The sequence below is a fragment of the Procambarus clarkii genome, chromosome 15 (genome assembly GCF_040958095.1).
Source record: "Procambarus clarkii isolate CNS0578487 chromosome 15, FALCON_Pclarkii_2.0, whole genome shotgun sequence".
NCBI lineage: Eukaryota > Metazoa > Arthropoda > Malacostraca > Decapoda > Cambaridae > Procambarus > Procambarus clarkii.
Genome location: NC_091164.1, coordinates 26,024,343 through 26,048,185, shown reverse-complemented (window position 1 = coordinate 26,048,185; position 23,843 = coordinate 26,024,343). Strand labels below are relative to the sequence as shown.

The window sequence follows — 23,843 nt, the reverse complement described above, 5'->3', positions numbered from 1 at the left end:
TGGGGGAGTGGGTCTCTGTCGTTGGGGAGTGGGTCTCTGTCGTTGGGGAGTGGGTCTCTGTCGTTGCAGGAGTGGGTCACTGTCGTTGGGGTAGTGGGTCTCTGTCGTTAGGAGAGTGGGTCTCTGTCGTTGGGGAAGTGGGTCTCTGTCGTTGGGGGAGTGGGTCTCGTCGTTGGGGGAGTGGGTCTCTGACGTTAGGGGAGTGGGTCTCTGTCGTTGTGGAGCGGGTCTCTGTCGTTGGGGGAGTAGGTCTATGTCGTTGGGGGAGTGGGTCTCTGTCTTTGGGGAGCCGGTCTCTGTCGTTGGGGGAGTGGGTCTATGTCGTTGGGGGAGTGGGTTTCTGTCGTTGGGGGAGTGGGTCTCTGTCGTTGTAGGAGTGGTTCTCTGTTATTGGGGGAGTGGGTCTCTGTCGTTGGAGGAGTGGGTCTCAGTCGTTCGAGGAGTGGGTCTTTGTCGTTGAGGAGTGGGTCTCTGTCGTTGGAGGAGTGGGTCTCTGTCGTTGGAGGAGTGGGTCTCTGTCGTTAAGGAGTGGGTCTCTGTCGTTGAAGGAGTGGGTCTCTGTCGTTGAGGGAGTGGGTCTCTGTCGTTGAGGAGTGGGTCTCTGTCGTTGGGTGAGTGGGTCTCTGTCGTTGGGTGAGTGAGTCTCTGTCGTTGGGTGAGCGAGTCTCTGTCGTTGGGTGAGTGGGCCTCTGTCGTTGGGGAGTGGGTCTCTGTCGTTGGAGGAGTGGGTCTCTGTCGTTGGGGAGCGGGTCTCTGTCGTTGGAGGAGTGGGTCTCTGTCGTTGAGGAGTTGGTCTCTGTCGTTGGGTGAGTGGGCCTCTGTCGTTGGGGGAGTGGGTCTCTGTCGATGGGGGAGTGGGTCTCTGTAGTTTTGTGAGTGGGGCTTTGTCGTTGGGTGAGTGGGTCTGTCGTTGGGCAATGGGTCTCTGTCGATGGGTGAGTGGGTCTCTGTCGATGAGGGAGTGGGTCTCTGTCGAATGGGGAGTGGGCCTCTGTCGTTAGGGGAGTGGGTCTCTGTCGTTGGGGAGTGGGTTTCTGTAGTTGAGGGATGGGTCTCTGTCGTTGGGTTAGTGGGCCTGTGTCGTTAGGGGATGGGGAATATATCTCTGTCGTTAGGGGAGTGGGCCTCTGTCGTTAGGGGAGAGGGTCTCTGTCGTTGGGGTAATGGGTCTCTATCGTTGGGAAAATGGGTCTCTATCGTAGGGGGATGGGGAATATATCTCTATCGCTGGCGGAGTGGGTCTCTATCGTAGGGGGATGGGGAATATATCTCTGTCGTTAGGGGAGTGGGCCTCTGTCGTTGGGGAGTGGGTCTCTGTCGTTGGGGAAGTGGGTCTTTGTCGTTGGAGAGTGGGTCTTTGTCGTTGGAGAGTGGGTCTTTGTCGTTGGAGAGTGGGTCTTTGTCGTTGGAGAGTGGGTCTTTGTCGTTGGAGAGTGGGTCTTTGTCGTTGGAGAGTGGGTCTTTGTCGTTGGAGAGTGGGTCTCTGGTGATGGGGTGTTACTATGTGCATTAAATAATTTTTTTTCTTTTATTTTTTAAAGTTTTTATTCCATACTAGCTGTATGCGGCCACAGCAACCTTTCCCTGTCACCTAGTCCCCTCCCCCATCCTCCCCCCCCCCCTGTCTCTTCGTCCTCCCAGCCATTCCTCACTCCCCCATCCCTTCGTCCTCCCAACCATTCCTCACTTCCCCGTCCCCTCGTCCTCCCAACCATTCCCCACTCCCCCAACTCTCTCGTCTTTCCCACTATTCCCTCTCCCCCGTCCCTTTGCCTTCCCACCATCTCCCACCCCAGCATCCCCTCGTGCTCCTAACCATTCCCCATTCCATTGTCCCCTCGTCCTCCTCACCATCTCTCACTCCCCTGTCACCTGGTCCTCCCCAACATCCCTCACTCCCGTTCCCTAATCCTCCCCAGCATTCCCAAATCCCTCGTCCAATGCATTTCCATATGATCTGATGTTTTTATCAGAAAATTAAGAACATCAATTGATCTGATGTTCCCATCACTGAAATATAACAAAACAGTTAAAAAAAAAACATGAAAAAAAAAATATTGAAAACTAAACTCACGAAATGAACGGTATAGTAAACAACACAGCTCAATTCGAAGGCAATGTCACACAAAGTAGATAAAAAAAAATCTAAATCAATGAAAATTCAATTTGTCAATAAAATCTGAAACGTTGAAATGGAATCGTAACATATTTAGTATAGCATGTGTTGCTCTTACATGCAACAGATGGCACTGTTTTTCAAAAAAGCATGTTTTTACTTGTCTCAGGTGTAGCATCTATACTTATAGTCACGAAATTAATGGTATGGTAAACAACTCTGCATAATTCCAACGTAATGTCACACAAAAAAATTAAATCACAATGAAAATAAATCTAAATCTATAAAAATTCAATTTGTCAATGCAATTGGAAACATTGAAATGGAAACATAACATATTTAGTATAGCAACGTATTTAATGTAAGGATCAAGCTGGTGTTTTTGATGTAAGAGTTGCTTTTACATGCAACAGATGCCGCTATTTAAAAAAAATATTTTTACCTGTCACAGGTGTGGCATCTATACTTATACTTACAAAATGAATGGTATGGAAAACACAGCTCAATTCCAATGCAATGTCACACAAAATAATTAAATCAAAATGAAAATAAATCTAAATCTATGAAAATTAAATTTATCAATGAAATCATAAACATTGAAATAGAATCCTAATATATTTAGTATAGCATGTGTGCATTTGTTGCTCTTACATACAACAGATGGCACTGTTTAAAAAAAAAAAAACATTTTTTACCTGTGTTACGGCCACTATGGGTCGCAACCGGGTTCTTGATCGATGACCCTAAGTAATAGTATCCGACCCCAAGTCGGTAGTGGCTTTCAAGGAGTTGGCTAGGTAATGCAATAAATAAAAAGGGGGAGGTGAAATGAACACAACTCTCAATCCTTTATCAATATATTCACTTAACTTATTGACACTTTCCCATCACCTTAAATATAAAATATAAAATGAAATATTATTACTACACGTGGATATTTACATGTGTCGCTCTCACATAAGACACTGAGCACTCCTAGATGCTAACACGATGCAGCCTTCGTCAACTTCCGTGTTTCCTCAACACACAGTACCGTCCTCAACTAGTACTGGGAACCACCAATGAGTCTACCCTTGCCGTGGGCCAGCCTACCGACAGTATCACTAGATGCCTCTAATGATTGCCCACAATCACTCTCCAGCCAAATACTGACAGAGATCCTCAGCCACGCTCTGATTGGGGCCACTATACCAATCAATACAGAGGTATCGCACCCCTGGCAGGAGCCTCTAGCGACAGGCAAACAATGCTCGTCCAAAGACACCCAACTGTCGGTCGTCTCTTCCTTCGCCAGTCCCAGGTTACGCCAAATCCTTTCACTGCCACTCTACTGGCAGAAAGCAGAAACCACACAGTTCTTCTTCGGCGGTGGCTCACTTAGTCGTCAGGCGGAACTAAGTAGGAAGAGATAAGGCTGCCCAAGGTAGATTGCCTTTCTTCGTACCACTGCAGCCCCACGTCATCAGTTCTAGGGTATGGGAGACATTAGGGAGCAACACTTACTCATTTGAAAATTGACATTTATGCTCGTAGTGATCACAGATGGCGCTAGTCTTGAATTGCCCCATCACCAGAGGTCACTCACTACGACCTCACTGGTTACTCAAGGCAGGAATCTAGAGCCGATTACACCTACTACGCCACCCCCAATAGATGGCGTTGTCCAGGTAGAGTCCAACTGCATGGGGGGTTTAGAGAGACGACCCACAGATGGCGCGGACGTCGCTACTCCCTACTCCGACGATGTTGTCGGGTTTATAACACCTGTCACAGGTGTGGCATCTATACTAATACTCCCGAAATGAACGGTATGGTAAACAAAACAGCTCAATTCCAATGCAATGTCAAACAAAATAATTAAATCAAAATGAAAATGATACTAAATCTGTGAAAATTAAATTGTCAATGCAATCGGAAACAATGAAATGGAATCAAAACATTTAGCATAGCATGTGTTGCTATTACGTGCAACAGATGGCGCTGTTTAAAAGAAACACGCGTTTTTATCTCTCACAGGTGTGGCATGTATATAGTAGGTATATAAAAACACGCACGTATTTGAATGGAACATTGTGTCAAAATTTCAAAACAATCGGTAAACAGGTTTCCTAGATCTCCCACACATGAAAAACACAGTGTGTCAAAAAAGCATGTTTTTCCCCCGTCACAGACGAGACATCTATATAGTTTATATATATAAAAACATGCTCGGAAGCAAATGGAACATTGTGTCAAAATTTCAAAGTTATCGGTAAAGAACTTTTGGAGATTACAGCATGTGTTGCTCTTATGTCCAACAGATGGCGCTGTTTTTCAAAAAAGCACGTTTTTTCTTGTCACAGGTGAGGCATATATATAGTAGGCCTACAAAAACACGCACCTCTTCAAATGCAATGTTGTGTCAAAATTTCAGAGCAATCGGTTAAGAAGTTTCTAAGATTTCCCTCACACGAAAAACACATGAAAAACACAGTGTCAAAAAAGCATGTTTTTTCCACGTCACAAACGAGATATCTATATAGTATGAATACAAAAACCTGCTCGGATGCGAATGGAACGTTGTGTGAAAATTTCAAAGCAATCGGTGAAGAACTTTCGGAGATTTTGAACAAACGAACATTTCCATTTCCATCTATATATATATATATATATATATATATATATGTCGTACCTAGTAGCCAGAACTCACTTTTCAGCCTACAATGCAAGGCCCGATTTGCCTAATAAGCCAAGTTTTCATGAATTAATATATTTTCTCTAATTTCTTTCTTATGAAATGATAAAGCTACCCATTTCATTATGTATGAGGTCAATTTTTTTTTATTGGAGTTAAAATTAACGTAGATATATGACCGAACCTAACCAACCCTACCTAACCTAACCTAACCTATCTTTATAGGTTAGGTTTGGTTAGGTAGCCGAAAAAGTTAGGTTAGGTTAGGTTAAGTAGGTTAGGTAGTCGAAAAGCAATTAATTCATGAAAACTTGGCTTATTAGGCAAATCGGGCCTTGCATAGTAGGCTCAGAAGTGAGTTCTGGCTACTAGGTACGACATATATATATATATCCTTATGTCCGGTCGTGATGGTCAAGCGGATTAAGGCGTCCCTGTACATACCAGTTGTGGGAGTATGGGTTCGAGTCACTTCTGGGGTGTGAGTTTTTAGTTGTATATAGTCCTGGGGACCATTCAGGCTTGTTTGCATATATATATATATATATATATATATATATATATATATATATATATATATATATATATATATATATATATATATATATATATACATATATATATATATATACATATATATATATATATATATATATATATATATATACATATATATATATATACATATATATATATATATATATATATATATATATACATATATATATATATATATATATATATATATATATATATATATATATATACATACATACATATATATATATATATATATATATATATATATATATATATATATATATATATATATATATATATATATATATACATATATATATACATATATATATATATATATATATATATATATATATATATATATATATATATATATATATATATATATATTAGTATATTTTGGTAGCAGTCTTTCCTGTAGACATATATTATTAAATATGACCGAAAAAGTAAGATTAATAATTCTACCACGAATTTTCTCAATCTTTCGTACATTTCTTTTCACTGTTGGAGGTAAATCAAAAATCAATTCTCCAAAATTCATTTTTATTTCTAGTCTGACGCGACACGAGCGCGTTTCGTAAAACTTATTACATTTTCAAAGACTAGTTTACAAATACACAACTGAATAGAACTTACGCATCTCCGATTTTATATCTACACTTGAGAGAGGTGGATGGGGTGAGGTGGCATTAATAGGGTATTAATTTCATCAACACAAGACAGAACACGAAACAATGGGTATTGAATAGATGTGATTGCAGAAAGCCTATTGGTCCATATTTCTTGATGCTTCTATATTGGAGCGGAGTCTTGAGGTGGGTAGAATATAGTTGTGCATTAATTGGCTGTTGACTTCTTGATGTGTAGTGCCTCGCAAACGTCAAGCCGCCTGCTATCGCTGTATCTATCGATGATTTCTGTGTTGTTTACTAAGATTTCTCTGGCGATGGTTTGGTTGTGGGAAGAGATTATATGTTCCTTAATGGAGCCCTGTTGCTTATGCATCGTTAAACACCTAGAAAGAGGTGTTGTTGTCTTGCCTATATACTGGGTTTTTTGGAGCTTACAGTCCCCAAGAGGGCATTTGAAGGCATAGACGACGTTAGTCTCTTTTAAAGCGTTCTGTTTTATGTCTGGAGAGTTTCTCATGAGTAGGCTGGCCGTTTTTCTGATTTTATAGTAAATTGTCAGTTGTATCTTCTGATTTTTGTCTGTAGGGATAACGATTCTATTAACAATATCTTTCAGGACCCTTTCCTCCGTTTTATGAGCTGTGGAAAAGAAGTTCCTGTAAAATAGTCTAATAGGGGGTATAGGTGTTGTGTTAGTTGTCTCTTCAGAGGTTGCATGGCGTTTCACTTTCCTTCTTATGATGTCTTCCCCGAAACCATTGGAGAAGCCGTTGTTGACTAGGACCTGCCTTACCCTACAGAGTTCTTCGTCGACTTGCTTCCATTCTGAGCTGTGGCTGAGAGCACGGTCGACATATGCGTTAACAACACTCCTCTTGTACCTGTCTGGGCAGTCGCTGTTGGCATTTAGGCACATTCCTATGTTCGTTTCCTTAGTGTAGACTGCAGTGTGGAAACCTCCGCTCTTTTCCATGACTGTTACATCTAGAAAGGGCAGCTTCCCATCCTTTTCCATCTCGTAAGTGAAACGCAGCACGGAACTCTGCTCAAATGCCTCCTTCAGCTCCTGCAGATGTCTGACATCAGGTACCTGTGTAAAAATGTCGTCAACATACCTGCAGTATATGGCCGGTTTCAAGTTCATGTCGACTAAGACTTTTTGCTCGATGGTACCCATGTAGAAGTTTGCAAACAGGACACCTAGGGAAGAACCCATAGCGACCCCATCTACTTGCTTATATATGTGCCCATCCGGGCTCAAGAAGGGTGCCTCTTTAGTACAAGCTTGGAGTAGTTTCCTCAGAATATTTTCTGGTATGTCAAGAGGAGTACATGCTGGATCACGATACACTCTGTCGGCTATCATCCCGATTATCTCGTCCACAGGTACGTTGGTAAACAGCGATTCTACGTCCAACGAGGCTCTTATCCCTGTGGCCCGTGTGCCCCGCAGTAAGTCAACAAATTCCTTTGGAGACTTCAGGCTGAAGGCGCAAGGAACATAAGGAGTCAGCAGGCCGTTGAGTCGCTTCGCCAGTCTGTACGTGGGTGTGGGTATCTGGCTAATGATTGGCCGAAGTGGGTTTCCAGGCTTGTGTGTCTTGACATTTCCATACGCATATCCAGGTTTATATTCCCCAATGATCTTTGGCAGGTGGAGTCCGGATTTCTTGGCGTTCACAGTTTCGATCAGTTTGTTGACCTTTGCTTTTAATTCGGCTGTAGTGTCCTTCGTTACCCTTTGGAACTTAGTTTGGTCAGAGAGTATGATGTTCATTTTCGCCAGATATTCGTCTTTTTTAAGAATGACATATATTGGCGACTTGTCACCTCTCCTGACAACTATCTCCTTGTTCTCACGAAGGCTTTTAGCTGCCGCTTTGAGCTCGGGGGACAGTATGGTGCTTCTGTAATTGCCTCGATTCTTTCCTCCTTCTGCAATAAGTTCTGCTTGTAAGGTATCTTTGGTAGTGACCTTCTTTTGTGTCTCGAGGTCGAATATGTCGTCCAACAGAATTTCCAACTCTACTTTCCGGGCCATCTCACTCGGTCTGGACATAACATGACAGTTTATGCCCAGATTTAGGAGAGTGACTTGGTCCTCAGTGAGGTTAATTCCTGCAAGGTTCAGGAAGCCATCTCTTGGTCGTGGAATTGCCATAGGTCCTCCATATAATGTTGTTAGTTTCTTGATAATCCTTGTTTCAGTGCTGAGGTGATGTCGGTCTGTGAGGATGTCGAGGTGTTGTTCAATGCGGGTACGGATACTTTCGTCGATGTTGCTATTTCTCCATTCGTTTGTAGCATGAAGTAGTTGCGTTTTGTTGTCTTTGATTTCATTCTCTGCCTTGTATATCTGATCACGAATCAGATCCTGGCGATATTTTATCGTGAAGGCTTGATTCCTTGCTGCTGGGTCGTGCGCTTTAATATTAGTATATTTTGGTAGCAGTCTTTCCTGTAGACATATATTATTAAATATGACCGAAAAAGTAAGATTAATAATTCTAACACGAATTTTCTCAATCTTTCGTACATTTCTTTTCACTGTTGGAGGTAAATCAAAAATCAATTCTCCAAAATTCATTTTTATTTCTAGTCTGAGGCGACACGAGCGCGTTTCGTAAAACTTATTACATTTTCAAAGACTTTAGTTTACAAATACATAACTGAATAGAACTTACGCATCTCCGATTTTATATCTACATTTGAGAGAGGTGGATGGGGTGAGGTGGCATTAATAGGGTATTAATTTCATCAACACAAGACAGAACAAGAAACAATGGGTATTGAATAGAAGTGATTGCAGAAAGCCTATTGGTCCATATTTCTTGATGCTTCTATATTGGAGCGGAGTCTTGAGGTGGGTAGAATATAGTTGTGCATTAATTGGCTGTTGATTGCTGGTGTTGATAACGCTACCACACACTACCACAGACTACCACAACGGGGGGAGACAGGCCGCCACAGCGGGGGAGACAGACCACCACAGCGGGGGAGACAGACCACCACAGCGGGGGAGACAGACTGCCACAGTGGGGGAGACAGGCCGCCACAGGGGGGAAGACAGACCGCCACAGCGGGGGAGACAGGCTGCCACAGCGGGGGACACAGGCTGCCACAGCGGGGGAGACAGGCTGCCACAGCGGGGGAGACAGGCTGCCACAGCGGGGGAGACAGGCCACCACAGCGGGGGAGACAGGTCACCACAGCGGGGGAGACAGGTCACCACAGCGGGGGAGACAGACTGCCACAGCGGGGGAGACAGGCCGCCACAGCGGGGGAGACAGACTGCCACAGCGGGGGAGACAGGCCGCCACAGCGGGGGAGACAGGCTGCCACAGCGGGGGAGACAGGCCGCCACAGCGGGGAAGACAGGCTGCCACAGCGGGGGAGACAGGCCGCCACAGCGGGGGAGACAGGCTGCCACAGCGGGGGAGACAGGCTGCCACAGCGGGGGAGACAGACTGCCACTGCGGGGGAGACAGACCACCACAGCGGGGGAGACAGGTCACCACAGCGGGGGAGACAGACTGCCACAGCGGGGGAGACAGACCACCACAGCGGGGAAGACGTTTCTATTAATAATAACGGGGATAACGTTTCTATTAACAAGGGTCCTGAAAGATATTGTTAATAGAAACGTTATCCCTACAGGCAAAAATCAGAGGATACAACTGACGATTTACTATAAAACCAGAAAAACGGCCAGCCTACTCATGAGAAACTCTCCAGACACAAAACAGAACGCTTTAAAAGAGACTAACGTCGTCTATGCCTTCAAATGCCCTCTTGGGGACTGTAAGCTCCAAAAAACCCAGTATATAGGCAAGACAACAACATCTCTTTCTAGGCGTTTAAAGATGCATAAGCAACAGGGCTCCATTAAGGAACATATAATCTCTTCCCACAACCAAACCATCGCCAGAGAAATCCTTGTAAACAACACAGAAATCATCGATAGATACAGCGATAGCAGGCGGCTTGACGTTTGCGAGGCACTACACATCAAGAAGTCAACACCAGCAATCAACAGCCAATTAATGCACAACTATATTCTACCCACCTCAAGACTCCGCTCCAATATAGAAGCATCAAGAAATATGGACCAATAGGCTTTCTGCAATCACTTCTATTCAATACCCATTGTTTCGTGTTCTGTCTTGTGTTGATGAAATTAATACCCTATTAATACCACCTCTTGTTCTGTCTTGTGTTGATGAAATTAATACCCTATTAATGCCACCTCACCCCATCCACCTCTCTCAAATGTAGATATAAAATCGGAGATGCGTAAGTTCTATTCAGTTGTGTATTTGTAAACTAAAGTCTTTGAAAATGTAATAAGTTTTACGAAACGCGCTCGGGTTGCGTCAGACTAGAAATAAAAATGAATTTTGGAGAATTGATTTTTGATTTACCTCCAACAGTGAAAAGAAATGTACGAAAGATTGAGAAAATTCATGTTAGAATTATTAATCTTACTTTTTCGGTCATATTTAATAATATATATATATATATATATATATATATATATATATATATATATATATATATATATATATATATATATATATATATATATATATATATATATATATATATATATATATATATATATATATATATTTGGAGAAAACTAAGAGATTTAATATTTTATTTGATACTATTGGGACAGCTGAGTCTCATAGACATGAGTTCAGTTGTCACTTGTGTTTGATGTCAATTATTTAATATCTTGACATTTTTAGGGATAAATAAGTTATAAATTTTGTTTCTCCCTTTCTATTAAGGCTGTGATCCAGAAACACACTGGTAGAGGTCTCCAGCAACACGCTGGCTGGTCTCCAGCAACACGCTGGCTGGTCTCCAGCAACACGCTGGCTGGTCTCCAGCAACACACTGGCAGGTCTCCAGCAACACGCTGGCAGGTCTCCAGCAACACACTGGCAGGGGTCTCCAGCAACACGCTGGCAGAGGTCTCCAGCAACACACTGGCAGGGGTCTCCAGCAACACACTGGCAGGGGTCTTCAGCAATACACTGGCAGGGGTCTCCAGCAACACGCTGGCAGAGGTCTCCAGCAACACACTGGCAGGGGTCTCCAGCAACACGCTGGCAGAGGTCTCCAGCAACACACTGGCAGGGGTCTTCAGCAACACACTGGCAGGGGTCTTCAGCAATACACTGGCAGGGGTCTCCAGCAACACGCTGGCAGAGGTCTCCAGCAACACACTGGCAGAGGTCTCCAGCAACACACTGGCAGGGGTCTCCAGCAACAAACACTGGCAGGGGTCTCCAGCAACACACGCTGGCAGGGGTCTCCAGCAACACACTGGCAGGTCTCCAGGAACACACACTGGCAGATCTCCAGCAACACACACTGGCTGGTCTCCAGCAACACACTGGAAATATATAAATATATATATATATATATATATATATATATATATATATATATATATATATATATATATATATATATGTATGTATATATATATATATATATATATATATATATATATTTATATATATATATATATATATATATATATATATATATATATATATATATATATATATATATATATATATATATATATATATACAGCTCCCAGTCCCTGACAACGTGAATTATTACTAAATACATTTTCTTCCTTCCGCGGCTGCCAATCTAATTTATGAGCATGTAACAAGGGTTATCACCTGAACGATAACTTAATTCCTTGAGCAATAAATTGTGTTAAGCCTCTGGTCTTATGGCAGAATGTGTGAGCAGAGTTTGGAAGATATTTTAAGGCAGCTTGGTGAGGGAAACTGTGTCTTGCTGGAGCGTCGTGACTCACAGTCTTAACCATGTTTATTGTTATTAAACATTTTATGATTCTCATTATAAGACTTATCAGCTTTCACTGACAATTTCCAGCCTGTGAACAGGCGAACTACATCACTAAGTCACTGAAGTCACTGTAGGTCACTGAAGCGTGTTGGCAAGACAAGAGCTTGAATGGGAGAACGACAAATCTAACTGGAAAATGTAAGTCCATAACTTCAAAAATACTTTTTAATTAAGTAAATTAATAACAATAATTATCTTTGCAATCCTCAATAACTCTGTAGTCTCGGTTAGAGTCAAAGGTGTCAATTATGAACACTACTGACGGGTCACATGTTAGATCTTGCGGCCGGACGAAGATGTTTGGGCATGTTTACTTTTCCCTGATGCTTCTGATCGCCAAGCAGTCAATATGTACCCGGGAGTTAGGTATCTGTTGTGGGTTGCATTATCGGGATGGTCCAAAATTGACATAGTTAAACCTAAATAAGCCTAACAGTTTTCTTGTCCCAGACAACAGAATGCAATTATTCGATCCTCAGCTTAATGAACTGATATAAATCTCCACTAGTGTTTTAATTTTATTATTATCAAAAGTGAACTGAAGATATAACGCAACTATAAGATGTAGTTATTAATACTGAAGCCATAATTTTTGGGCCCAATTTACTCAGTGAATGTTTTGTTATATAAATACGGTGAGCTTTACTGCAACAAGCTTCTCAAAAACGTAGTTCATAACATGGCTTGAGACCAACAGAATCAATATTTCATCCCGATATTCAACAACTTTATATATATTGTCACGTGGGGGGTGGGCGGTCCGGGGCTCTGCTAACACTCGGCTGCTAGGGGCTCAAAGGGCCCAAATACTCAGCCCCTCCGACTCCCTGTGTTCACCGGAGTCTCCTTGGTCACACAAGATAGGACCAACAATGCCCACCTCCGCAGGTCTTTGCTTCCACCAAAAGGGGTGCCACTGATTCACCCTGGAAGCCCTTCAGTCAACCACGGGGAAACTGCTGTAAACAGTTCCGGCCTAGACCCGTGGGGGAGTGAAGGAAGACTCAGGCTTACCTATAACCATAGCCTCCCTGAGTCTTGCCTGCCAGACAAAAAAAGGTTGCAGGAACTCCTTTCCCGCCTGTCTTCTCTATCTTCCTCTTAGCAAGGTCGCCAGCTGGGTTATTATATCTGCACCCCAGCAATGCAGTTCAGTGGGTGTATCATATATCGTTTGTAGCCAGAAATGTATGCTCATAGAGAAATATCACAAATGGAGGCACACTCAAACACAGTAATAAAATGTGTGGATTTACTGACGCAAATTACATGAACACACACACACAATCACAAGTAATACATGAATATGGAATATGGATGATGAGTCTGGAGATCGTCAGCCTCTTCTTCCACGACCTCCAACTCTCCTTCAACTGGGCAGGAAGACAGGAGTCTCACACTCTCACAGGAGGGCCTCTTCACCACGTCGGCACCTCTTCTTCACTGTCCTGCTATCCATACACACTGTCCTCTCTGACAGTCCTGGACTCAAGCTGCTTTGCAGCCTACTCTACTATTAAAGTAATAAAGTCTTGCTGCCACATACACGAGTAAATATTGTGGCCTAACTAGCCTACTCATACAAGGGGTAATGGGAGGGAAAATGATCTACCTTACACTCCTGGCTCACGACGCCTGTCCCTCGATGGTGTGAGGTTCCCACGCTTCCTTGGGTCGATCCTCGACGATCCAGGGCGTTCCACAGGTCCTCAGGTGTCGTGAAGCCTTCGCGTCGTCGCCGTTCCAATCCCTGAGATTCAGCTGCCCCAATCCTGGTTCATCGATGGGCGCTGAGCTAATCACTATCTTTCCCCACACTCGCCTCTCCCACAGGGCGTCGCTCCTTGTCCTAGGCACTGTGTCGTCCTTCCAAGATTCTCAGTGGATGTGACCCCAGTCACAGCTAGCTTGCTCGCCCACCTTCCAGACCTCCACGTCCAGCCAGCGGCGCCGCCCAGCGTCGTCGCCGACTATTTTCCAAGTTTGGGCACTTCTCTGCTCACTGAACTTGGTTCCTCTTTGGCTTCCCAGAAGCGCAGGGTCTCCAATAACTATGGTGGGCAACGAAGGCCAGCTCAATCCACTGAACAAGGCTTGCAGAGCCTCCAATCCTTGAGAGCAGACCGAGGCGCGTCCTGTCGCTTCCACGGTCAGTACAACTCTGACGTTGGCGCCGCCCGGGGCACTCGGTGACGTCATGGCGGGCCCTGATTTGTCGCCCGCGACCTACGTCGACCAATCCGCGATCGGCGTAGTGTCCCTTCCACAAGGTCACATCTGCCGTAGGGGATACTGTTTCATTTTATAACAGGGCGCCAATTTTCCTTTATTTACAACTTATAATATAACTTCTTTCCCTTAACTGGCAGCCGGCCTGGTCGCCATATATATCATTAGACTCCCTGAACCTCAGAGAATCAGTAGGGAGAGCTGATATGACTCTTTAAGCCGGCAAACGAAAGAAATAGGAGAGGGCACCGTAACATACCCCTCCCCTTAAAATAAGAGTCATATCGGAAGAGCAGCACTCAAGAGGGTAATCTATACTCTTGCTCCCTCCGTTCCTGAAGTGTCACTCCTCCAGTTGGCGATGTGGCTCGTTCCACCTTGCCAGTCACTTGTCTCATTATATCTCCACCTCGCATAGGACCGGGTGTGATGGGTGTTCCCTGAACACCTACAAGAAATCCTCTCTCCGTGGCTACGAGTGTACTCCCACGGCTCGTTACCACTGTAAGATTCAGTGCATGCAGCGCCTCCACCGCGTCGTGCACTCCGAGATAGTCTTGCATTTCCACTGCGTCCTACAGGTACTCCATGTTTCCTCTCATGATCTCCTCTTCGCCAATCTTCTCTCTTCTCGGTTCCTCTTCTCCCGTAGGTGCGTTGTCTCCTCACAGTGGCACTTGTAACCTGTACTCCATCCAGCAGCTTCCTCTCTTCTACACTAGGCTTTTGCGATGGCCCAATGCCCCTCTGGTTAGGCTGGCGCCTACCCTGGGTGTACCTATTCCCTGCTTTCTTCGTATTGCCTTTCCTATACCACTCGCTCCTTCGTTCCCGACGAACATCTTCACTCCTCCATGAGATTCTCTTCCCTGCAGACGTCTTCTTCGGTTCGTGGTTGGGCTCATCCACCTCCCTGCGGCTCACCTCACCACGGTGGTTCATCTTGCACCTACCACTATTCATCTGGCCGGCATAGGGTGCTTTGCGTCGTGGCTCCTCCACTCTGCCCCTCACTGCCGTTCGCTCATCCACTGAGCTTACTTTATTCACGTTTCTGTATGGAGGGAGTGCGGTCTGCAGCCTCTTCACCGCCCCAGGCGTTTGTACAGCTGCTCCTCGCCACTCCTCCACACGCATCATCAGGCTTAGTCGGAGGTCCCCGTCGGAGTTTTCCACAACCTCCGACGACCTCTCTGCACTCTCGCCCTCGTTGTCGTCGTCTCTGGCGACGTTTTCCCTGGCGAATTCGGCTTCCTCACCACCATCTGGAACGACCGATACCTCACCTAGCAGGGTTGTACCGCTGCTTGCAACATAGGCACTCCTGGCCCAATCGGGTTGTATCCTGCCTCCTCCGAGGTCATTACCCAGCACCATCTGTACATGCTCTAGGGGTAACTTAGGGGCTACAGCTACTATAGCTCTCTCGACTCCGTAGTCGGCAATCAGCTGTACTTCGTGAAGTGGCAACCTGTATTCCTCCCCCACACTGCGTATCCTCACCACTCCCACAGGTGAATCATTAAATTCCTTGGGGAGAATACTCCTGGTCACCATACTTATGTCAGCACCCGTATCTCGAAGCACGGCAACCTCCACTGGGTCTGACTTTCCAAACTTCACGTTGGCTCCGAAAACGAAGGGATGTTCACCCAACTTCATTTCCCAACCATTCACGTTGGGTCCACTATAATATGGGGTGTGAACAAACACTCTCTCCTCTTCCAACATTAATCCTACATTCCTTTGGTGCTCCTCACACTCGCGGGCATAATGTCCTCTCACGCCACAGTTGTAGCATCGGCTGCCTCCCCTGGGCGGCCACTCGCTAGTCACTCTGGCGGTACCACTTGTAGACGTCCCCTGTGTCCTCCTTGGACTCCTTGTCGTCGTGTCCGGGACTGCAGCACTTGCTCCCGAGTTAGGTCCATTGCTCACAGCTTGGGGCTTCCTCCCCGCGTCTCTTGAGCTCTTGAACCACGTTACTTCATCGGGCACACTACTCTTGGGAGAGTCCCCACCCGTCCTCGCTCCTCCTGAACTCCTAAAGTTCCCTCCCGACCTGGGGTAAGGCGGGTGTCTGGGTGGCCCCTCCCTCCCGATATGTAGTGCCTCCTCCAGCATGTCGGCTCGATCCGCTGCAGCCTTCAGGTCCTTAATACCTGCTTCTCTCACCCTTACTCGCAACTCAGGATGGAGCACCGACATGAACTTCTCCATCACTATCAGTCGTTTAACATCATCCACCGACTCCGCTTCCTCCGCCTTCAACCATCGTAGGAATTTCCGTTCCATATCCCTGGCGGTCTCGGCGTAAGTCTTTCCCGACGCTCTTGTACACTCTCTGAACCGCTTCCGGTACATCTCCGGAGTCAGCCGGAATGAGTGGAGAACCGCATTCTTAATCGCGTCATAACTAGTACACTCCTCTAGGTCCAGCATGTTATAGGCTTCCCGGGCCTCACCAGTCAACCTGCCCTGGACCAGAGCAGCCCAATCATCTTCCGGCCACTCCTTCAGAGTTGCTATCCGTTCAAAGTGTTCGAAGAACGCCTCAGCTTCTTGTGGTTCGAACGTAGGTAAGTCACGTTCCCTTACCTTGAGGTCATCCCGCTGTGCAGGTAGTGAGGGCAGACCGCGTTCAACGCGACGCAATTCGACTTCTTTCTTTGCCCTTATCTCCTCCAGTCGCAGTTGTCTCTCTCCTTCTTCCCGCTGCAGCCGAGCTTCTCGCTCCTCTCGCTGCAGCTCAGCCGCACGTTCCTCTCGCTGCAGCTCAGCCGCACGTTCCTCTCGCTGCAGCTCAGCCGCACGTTCCTCTCGCTGCAGCTGCAGCCGTGCTTCTCTCTCCTCTCGTCGCAGCTGGGCTTCCAGTTGCATCTTCATTATTTCCAGTTGCAGGCTCCTCTTACTACAGCTGGACCTTCCACTGCTCCCATGTTCACTGTGAATTCTCTCCACACTGGTAGGCGCTTGGGGAGGCCCTAGTCGGGACGGTTCACCTTGCGATGGCTCTCCTCGGGACGGCTCCTCTTGAGATGGCTCCTCTCCCGTCGCTTCCTCTCGAGCTGTGAGCTGTGCCATGATCTCTATCCTTCGCTCTGCTACCTTAGTCGTCCTCAACCTGATCCCAAAGTGGTTTGCCACTTGTTGGAGCTGGGCCTTGGTACACTCCTCCAAAATTCTCTCGTCCCTTGTGTCAATAAATTTCTTTACTTTGTCTTCCTCCATCTCTATATCATCAAGCATACACGACGGCACAGACAAGTTAGTAGGCACTAATTTCACCGTTTCAGTCCCTTAGCCGGTTGAGTAACAGTACCACCGAATTCACTGGCCACACTGTATTAGTACCCTGGCAACACTTGTCTTGCAATTTGGTCCACACTGTAGCTTGATCCACGCTTCCTGGCGAAGTTCCCAGTTCTTGGCTACTGGGGTTCGAATCCTGGCGAGGTCGCCAGTTCTCTTGTCACGTGGGGGGTGGGCGGTCCGGGGCTCTGCTAACACTCGGCTGCTAGGGGCTCAAAGGGCCCAAATACTCAGCCCCTCCGACTCCCTGTGTTCACCGGAGTCTCCTTGGTCACACAAGATAGGACCAACAATGCCCACCTCCGCAGGTCTTTGCTTCCACCAAAAGGGGTGCCACTGATTCACCCTGGAAGCCCTTCAGTCAACCACGGGGAAACTGCTGTAAACAGTTCCGGCCTAGACCCGTGGGGGAGTGAAGGAAGACTCAGGCTTACCTATAACCATAGCCTCCCTGAGTCTTGCCTGCCAGACAAAAAAAGGTTGCAGGAACTCCTTTCCCGCCTGTCTTCTCTATCTTCCTCTTAGCAAGGTCGCCAGCTGGGTTATTATATCTGCACCCCAGCAATGCAGTTCAGTGGGTGTATCATATATCGTTTGTAGCCAGAAATGTATGCTCATAGAGAAATATCACAAATGGAGGCACACTCAAACACAGTAATAAAATGTGTGGATTTACTGACGCAAATTACATGAACACACACACACAATCACAAGTAATACATGAATATGGAATATGGATGATGAGTCTGGAGATCGTCAGCCTCTTCTTCCACGACCTCCAACTCTCCTTCAACTGGGCAGGAAGACAGGAGTCTCACACTCTCACAGGAGGGCCTCTTCACCACGTCGGCACCTCTTCTTCACTGTCCTGCTATCCATACACACTGTCCTCTCTGACAGTCCTGGACTCAAGCTGCTTTGCAGCCTACTCTACTATTAAAGTAATAAAGTCTTGCTGCCACATACACGAGTAAATATTGTGGCCTAACTAGCCTACTCATACAAGGGGTAATGGGAGGGAAAATGATCTACCTTACACTCCTGGCTCACGACGCCTGTCCCTCGATGGTGTGAGGTTCCCACGCTTCCTTGGGTCGATCCTCGACGATCCAGGGCGTTCCACAGGTCCTCAGGTGTCGTGAAGCCTTCGCGTCGTCGCCGTTCCAATCCCTGAGATTCAGCTGCCCCAATCCTGGTTCATCGATGGGCGCTGAGCTAATCACTATCTTTCCCCACACTCGCCTCTCCCACAGGGCGTCGCTCCTTGTCCTAGGCACTGTGTCGTCCTTCCAAGATTCTCAGTGGATGTGACCCCAGTCACAGCTAGCTTGCTCGCCCACCTTCCAGACCTCCACGTCCAGCCAGCGGCGCCGCCCAGCGTCGTCGCCGACTATTTTCCAAGTTTGGGCACTTCTCTGCTCACTGAACTTGGTTCCTCTTTGGCTTCCCAGAAGCGCAGGGTCTCCAATAACTATGGTGGGCAACGAAGGCCAGCTCAATCCACTGAACAAGGCTTGCAGAGCCTCCAATCCTTGAGAGCAGACCGAGGCGCGTCCTGTCGCTTCCACGGTCAGTACAACTCTGACGTTGGCGCCGCCCGGGGCACTCGGTGACGTCATGGCGGGCCCTGATTTGTCGCCCGCGACCTACGTCGACCAATCCGCGATCGGCATAGTGTCCCTTCCACAAGGTCACATCTGCCGTAGGGGATACTGTTTCATTTTATAACAGGGCGCCAATTTTCCTTTATTTACAACTTATAATATAACTTCTTTCCCTTAACTGGCAGCCGGCCTGGTCGCCATATATATCATTAGACTCCCTGAACCTCAGAGAATCAGTAGGGAGAGCTGATATGACTCTTTAAGCCGGCAAACGAAAGAAATAGGAGAGGGCACCGTAACAATATATATATATATATATATATATATATATATATATATATATATATATATATATATATATATATATATATATATATATATATATATATATATATATATATATATGTATATATATATATATATATATATATATACATATATATATATATATATATATATATATATATATATATATATATATATATATATATATATATATATATATGCGAACAAGCCTGAATGGTCCCCAGGACTATATGCGTCTGAAAACTCACACCCAAGAAGTGACTCGAACCCATACTCCCAGGAGCAACGCAACTGGTAACTACGGGGCGCCTTAATCCGCTTGACCATCACGGCCGGACAAAAGGAAGTGATAGCCGAAGCTATTTGAACCAATTCCCCGCCGGCAACTCGGATGGTAATCTTGGGCATAGCATTTTATCAAATCACCTCATTCTTTGGGGCACACGTGAGGAACACAAATGCGAACAAGCCTGAATGGTCCCCAGGACTATATGCGTCTGAAAACTCACACCCCAGAAGTGACTCGAACCCATACTCCCAGGAGCAACGCAACTGGTAACTACGGGGCGCCTTAATCCGCTTGACCATCACGGCCGGACAAAAGGAAGTGATAGCCGAAGCTATTTGAACCAATTCCCCGCCGGCAACTCGGATGGTAATCTTGGGCATAGCATTTTATCAAATCACCTCATTCTTTGGGGCACACGTGAGGAACACAAATGCAAAAAAGCCTGAATGGTCCCCAGGACTATATGCGTCTGAAAACTCACACCCCAGAAGTGACTCGAACCCATACTCCCAGGAGCAATGCAACTGGTAACTACGGGGCGCCTTAATTCGCTTGACCATCACGGCTGGACAAAAGGAAGTGATAGCCGAAGCTATTTGAACCACTTCCCCGCCGGCAACTCGGATGGTAATCTTGGGCATAGCATTTTATCAAATCACCTCATTCTTTGGGGCACGCGTAAGGAACACAAATGCGAACAAGCCTGAATGGTCCCCAGGACTATATGCGTCTGAAAACTCACACCCCAGAAGTGACTCGAACCCATACTCCCAGGAGCAACGCAACTGGTAACTACGGGGCGCCTTAATCCGCTTGACCATCACGGCCGGACAAAAGGAAGTGATAGCCGAAGCTATTTGAACCAATTCCCCGCCGGCAACTCAGATGGTAATCTTGGGCATAGCATTTTATCAAATCACCTCATTCTTTGGGGCACACGTGAGGAACACAAATGCAAAAAAGCCTGAATGATCCCCAGGACTATATGCGTCTGAAAACTCACACCCCAGAAGTGACTCGAACCCATACTCCCAGGAGCAACCCAACTGGTAACTACGGGGCGCCTTAATCCGCTTGACCATCACGGCCAGACAAAAGGAAGTGATAGCCGAAGCTATTTGAACCAATTCCCCGCCGGCAACTCGGATGGTAATCTTGGGCATAGCATTTTATCAAATCACCTCATTCTTTGGGGCACACGTGAGGAACACAAATGCAAAAAAGCCTGAATGGTCCCCAGGACTATATGCGTCTGAAAACTCACACCCCAGAAGTGACTCGAACCCATACTCCCAGGAGCAATGCAACTGGTAACTACGGGGCGCCTTAATTCGCTTGACCATCACGGCCGGACAAAAGGAAGTGATAGCCGAAGCTATTTGAACCACTTCCCCGCCGGCAACTCGGATGGTAATCTTGGGCATAGCATTTTATCAAATCACCTCATTCTTTGGGGCACGCGTGAGGAACACAAATGCGAACAAGCCTGAATGGTCCCCAGGACTATATGCGTCTGAAAACTCACACCCCAGAAGTGACTCGAACCCATACTCCCACGAGCAACGCAACTGGTAACTACGGGGCGCCTTAATCCGCTTGACCATCACGGCCGGACAAAAGGAAGTGATAGCCGAAGCTATTTGAACCAATTCCCCTCCGGCAACTCGGATGGTAATCTTGGGCATAGCATTTTATCAAATCACCTCATTCTTTGGGGCACACGTGAGGAACACAAATGCAAAAAAGCCTGAATGATCCCCAGGACTATATGCGTCTGAAAACTCACACCCCAGAAGTGACTCGAACCCATACTCCCAGGAGCAACGCAACTGGTAACTACGGGGCGCCTTAATCCGCTTGACCATCACGGCCGGACAAAAGGAAGTGATAGCCGAAGCTATTTGAACCAATTCCCCGCCGGCAACTCGGATGGTAATCTTGGGCATAGCATTTTATCAAATCACCTCATTCTTTGGGGCACACGTGAGGAACACAAATGCAAAAAAGCCTGAATGGTCCCCAGGACTATATGCGTCTGAAAACTCACACCCCAGAAGTGACTCGAACCCATACTCCCAGGAGCAACGCAACTGGTAACTACGGGGCGCCTTAATCCGCTTAATTTTCAGCTATCATTTGCTTTTGTCCGGCCGTGATGGTCAAGCGGATTAAGGCGCCCCGTAGTTACCAGTTGCGTTGCTCCTGGGAGTATGGGTTCGAGTCACTTCTGGGGTGTGAGTTTTCAGACATATATATATATATATATATATATATATATATATATATATATATATATATATATATATATAACTTTAGAACACTTTCCCACCAGGAGACTCGAACCCTAGCCAGCACAGAAGCCTTCCAGCAACTGGCATAACATGTACGCCTTTAACCCACTGCACCATGCTCAGATCCATAAAAGAGATGATAATTTTGGGGTATTTAAACACCCCGAAGATTACCACCTCCCAAGGGCAACTAGAGCATAGTGAGGGGCTACTCACTTTCTTTCATCTAATTCCTGTTAATATGGGAGAACTCTGTGTCTATGCTTAATGCACAACTTGCCTAAACACCGCAAGAGAGATTATACAACCTTAGAACACTTTCCCACCAGGAGATTCAAACCCGATTCTTGCGTTGTTTAGGCAAGTTGTGCATTAAGCATAGACACAGAGTTCTCCCATATTAACAGGAATTTGATGAAAGAAAGTGAGTAGCCCCTCACTATGCTCTAGTTGCCCTTGGGAGGTGGTGATCTTTGGAGGTGAAATACTCCGAAATTATCATCTCTTTTAGGGGTCTGAGCTGTGGTGCAGTGGGTTAAAGGATTACCAGTTATGCCAGTTGCTGTAAGGCTTCTGTGCTGGCTAGGGTTCGAATCTCCTGGTGGTAAAGTGTTCTAAGGTTGTATAATCTCTCTTGCGGTGTTTAGGCAAGTTGTGCATATATTATATATATTATATATATATATATATATATATATATATATATATATATATATATATATATGTATATATGTATATATATATAAATATATATATATATATATATATATATATATATATATATATATATATATATATATATATATATATATATATATATATATATATATATGTCGTACCTAGTAGCCAGAACTCACTTCTCAGCCTACTATTCAAGGCTCGATTTGCCTAATAAGCCAAGTTTTATTGATTTAATATATTTACTATAATTTTTTTCTTATGAAATGATAAAGCAACCCTTTTCTCTATGTATGAGGTCAATTTTTTTTTATTGGAGTTAAAATTAACGTAGATATATGAACGAACCTAACCAACCCTACCTAACCTAACCTAACCTATATTTATAGGTAAGGTTAGGTTAGGTAGCCAAAAAAAGCTAGGTTAGGTTAGGTTAGGTAGGTTAGGTAGAGGAAAAAACATTAATTCATGAAAACTTGGCTTATTAGGCAAATCGGGCCTTGAATAGTAGGCTGAGAAGTGCGTTCTGGCTATTAGGTACGACATATATATATATATATATATATATATATATATATATATATATATATATATATATATATATATATATATATATATATATATATATATATGTCGTACCTAGTAGCCAGAACACACTTCTCAGCCTACTATGATAGTGATGTGAGATGCTTTATGGTATTAACATAATTTTCCCTCCAAAATAAGTCATTTTCCTCTTCGTGTGCCAATCAGTGAGAGACATGGCTCTCAGAACCTACGACATGTTATGTTCTTCCAGAGAGTTAACTATCAAATCCTAATCCAGAATTTCAACTAATGGAACTCATGTTCATATGCCTGCTGAGTCGTGTTTCCAGGGTGAGTAGAAATGACAAACATTTTGCCATGAACGTGTCCATCTGTTGACATGATCGTCAGTATTCAGTACACACGGCGCGGCATGATGGGACAGTCATCAATAACTGAGGACCAGCCGGCGAGGAGGGCTCCCTCTGGCTCCTCAAGATTTATGTCTAGTCAACACACACACACCGGCTGCCCGCCTCCGTCTCCCTCACTGGTTCACACAGGTCTACTGTCTCCCTTACTGGTTCACACAGGTCTACTGTCTCCCTCACTGGTTCACACAGGTCTACTGTCTCCCTCACTGGTTCACACAGGTCTACTGCCTCCCTCACTGGTTCACACAGGTCTACTGCCTCCCTCACTGGTTCACACAGGTCTACTGCCTCCCTCACTGGTTCACACAG

The 23,843-nt window shown here is 45.5% G+C and overlaps 1 protein-coding gene across 1 annotated transcript; it reads right to left on the bottom strand.

The window, feature by feature from the left end:
• Positions 1–387: 387 nt before the first annotated feature.
• LOC123759192 (zonadhesin-like) lies at positions 388–23,502 on the bottom strand. The gene is made up of 3 exons (XM_069325123.1): positions 23,471–23,502; positions 1,292–1,483; positions 388–1,075 (listed from the first exon to the last, which is right to left on the bottom strand). Exons 1-3 carry the CDS (start codon positions 23,500–23,502, stop codon positions 388–390), a joined length of 912 nt encoding a protein of 303 aa, XP_069181224.1.
• Between the last annotated feature and the right edge of the window lie 341 nt (positions 23,503–23,843).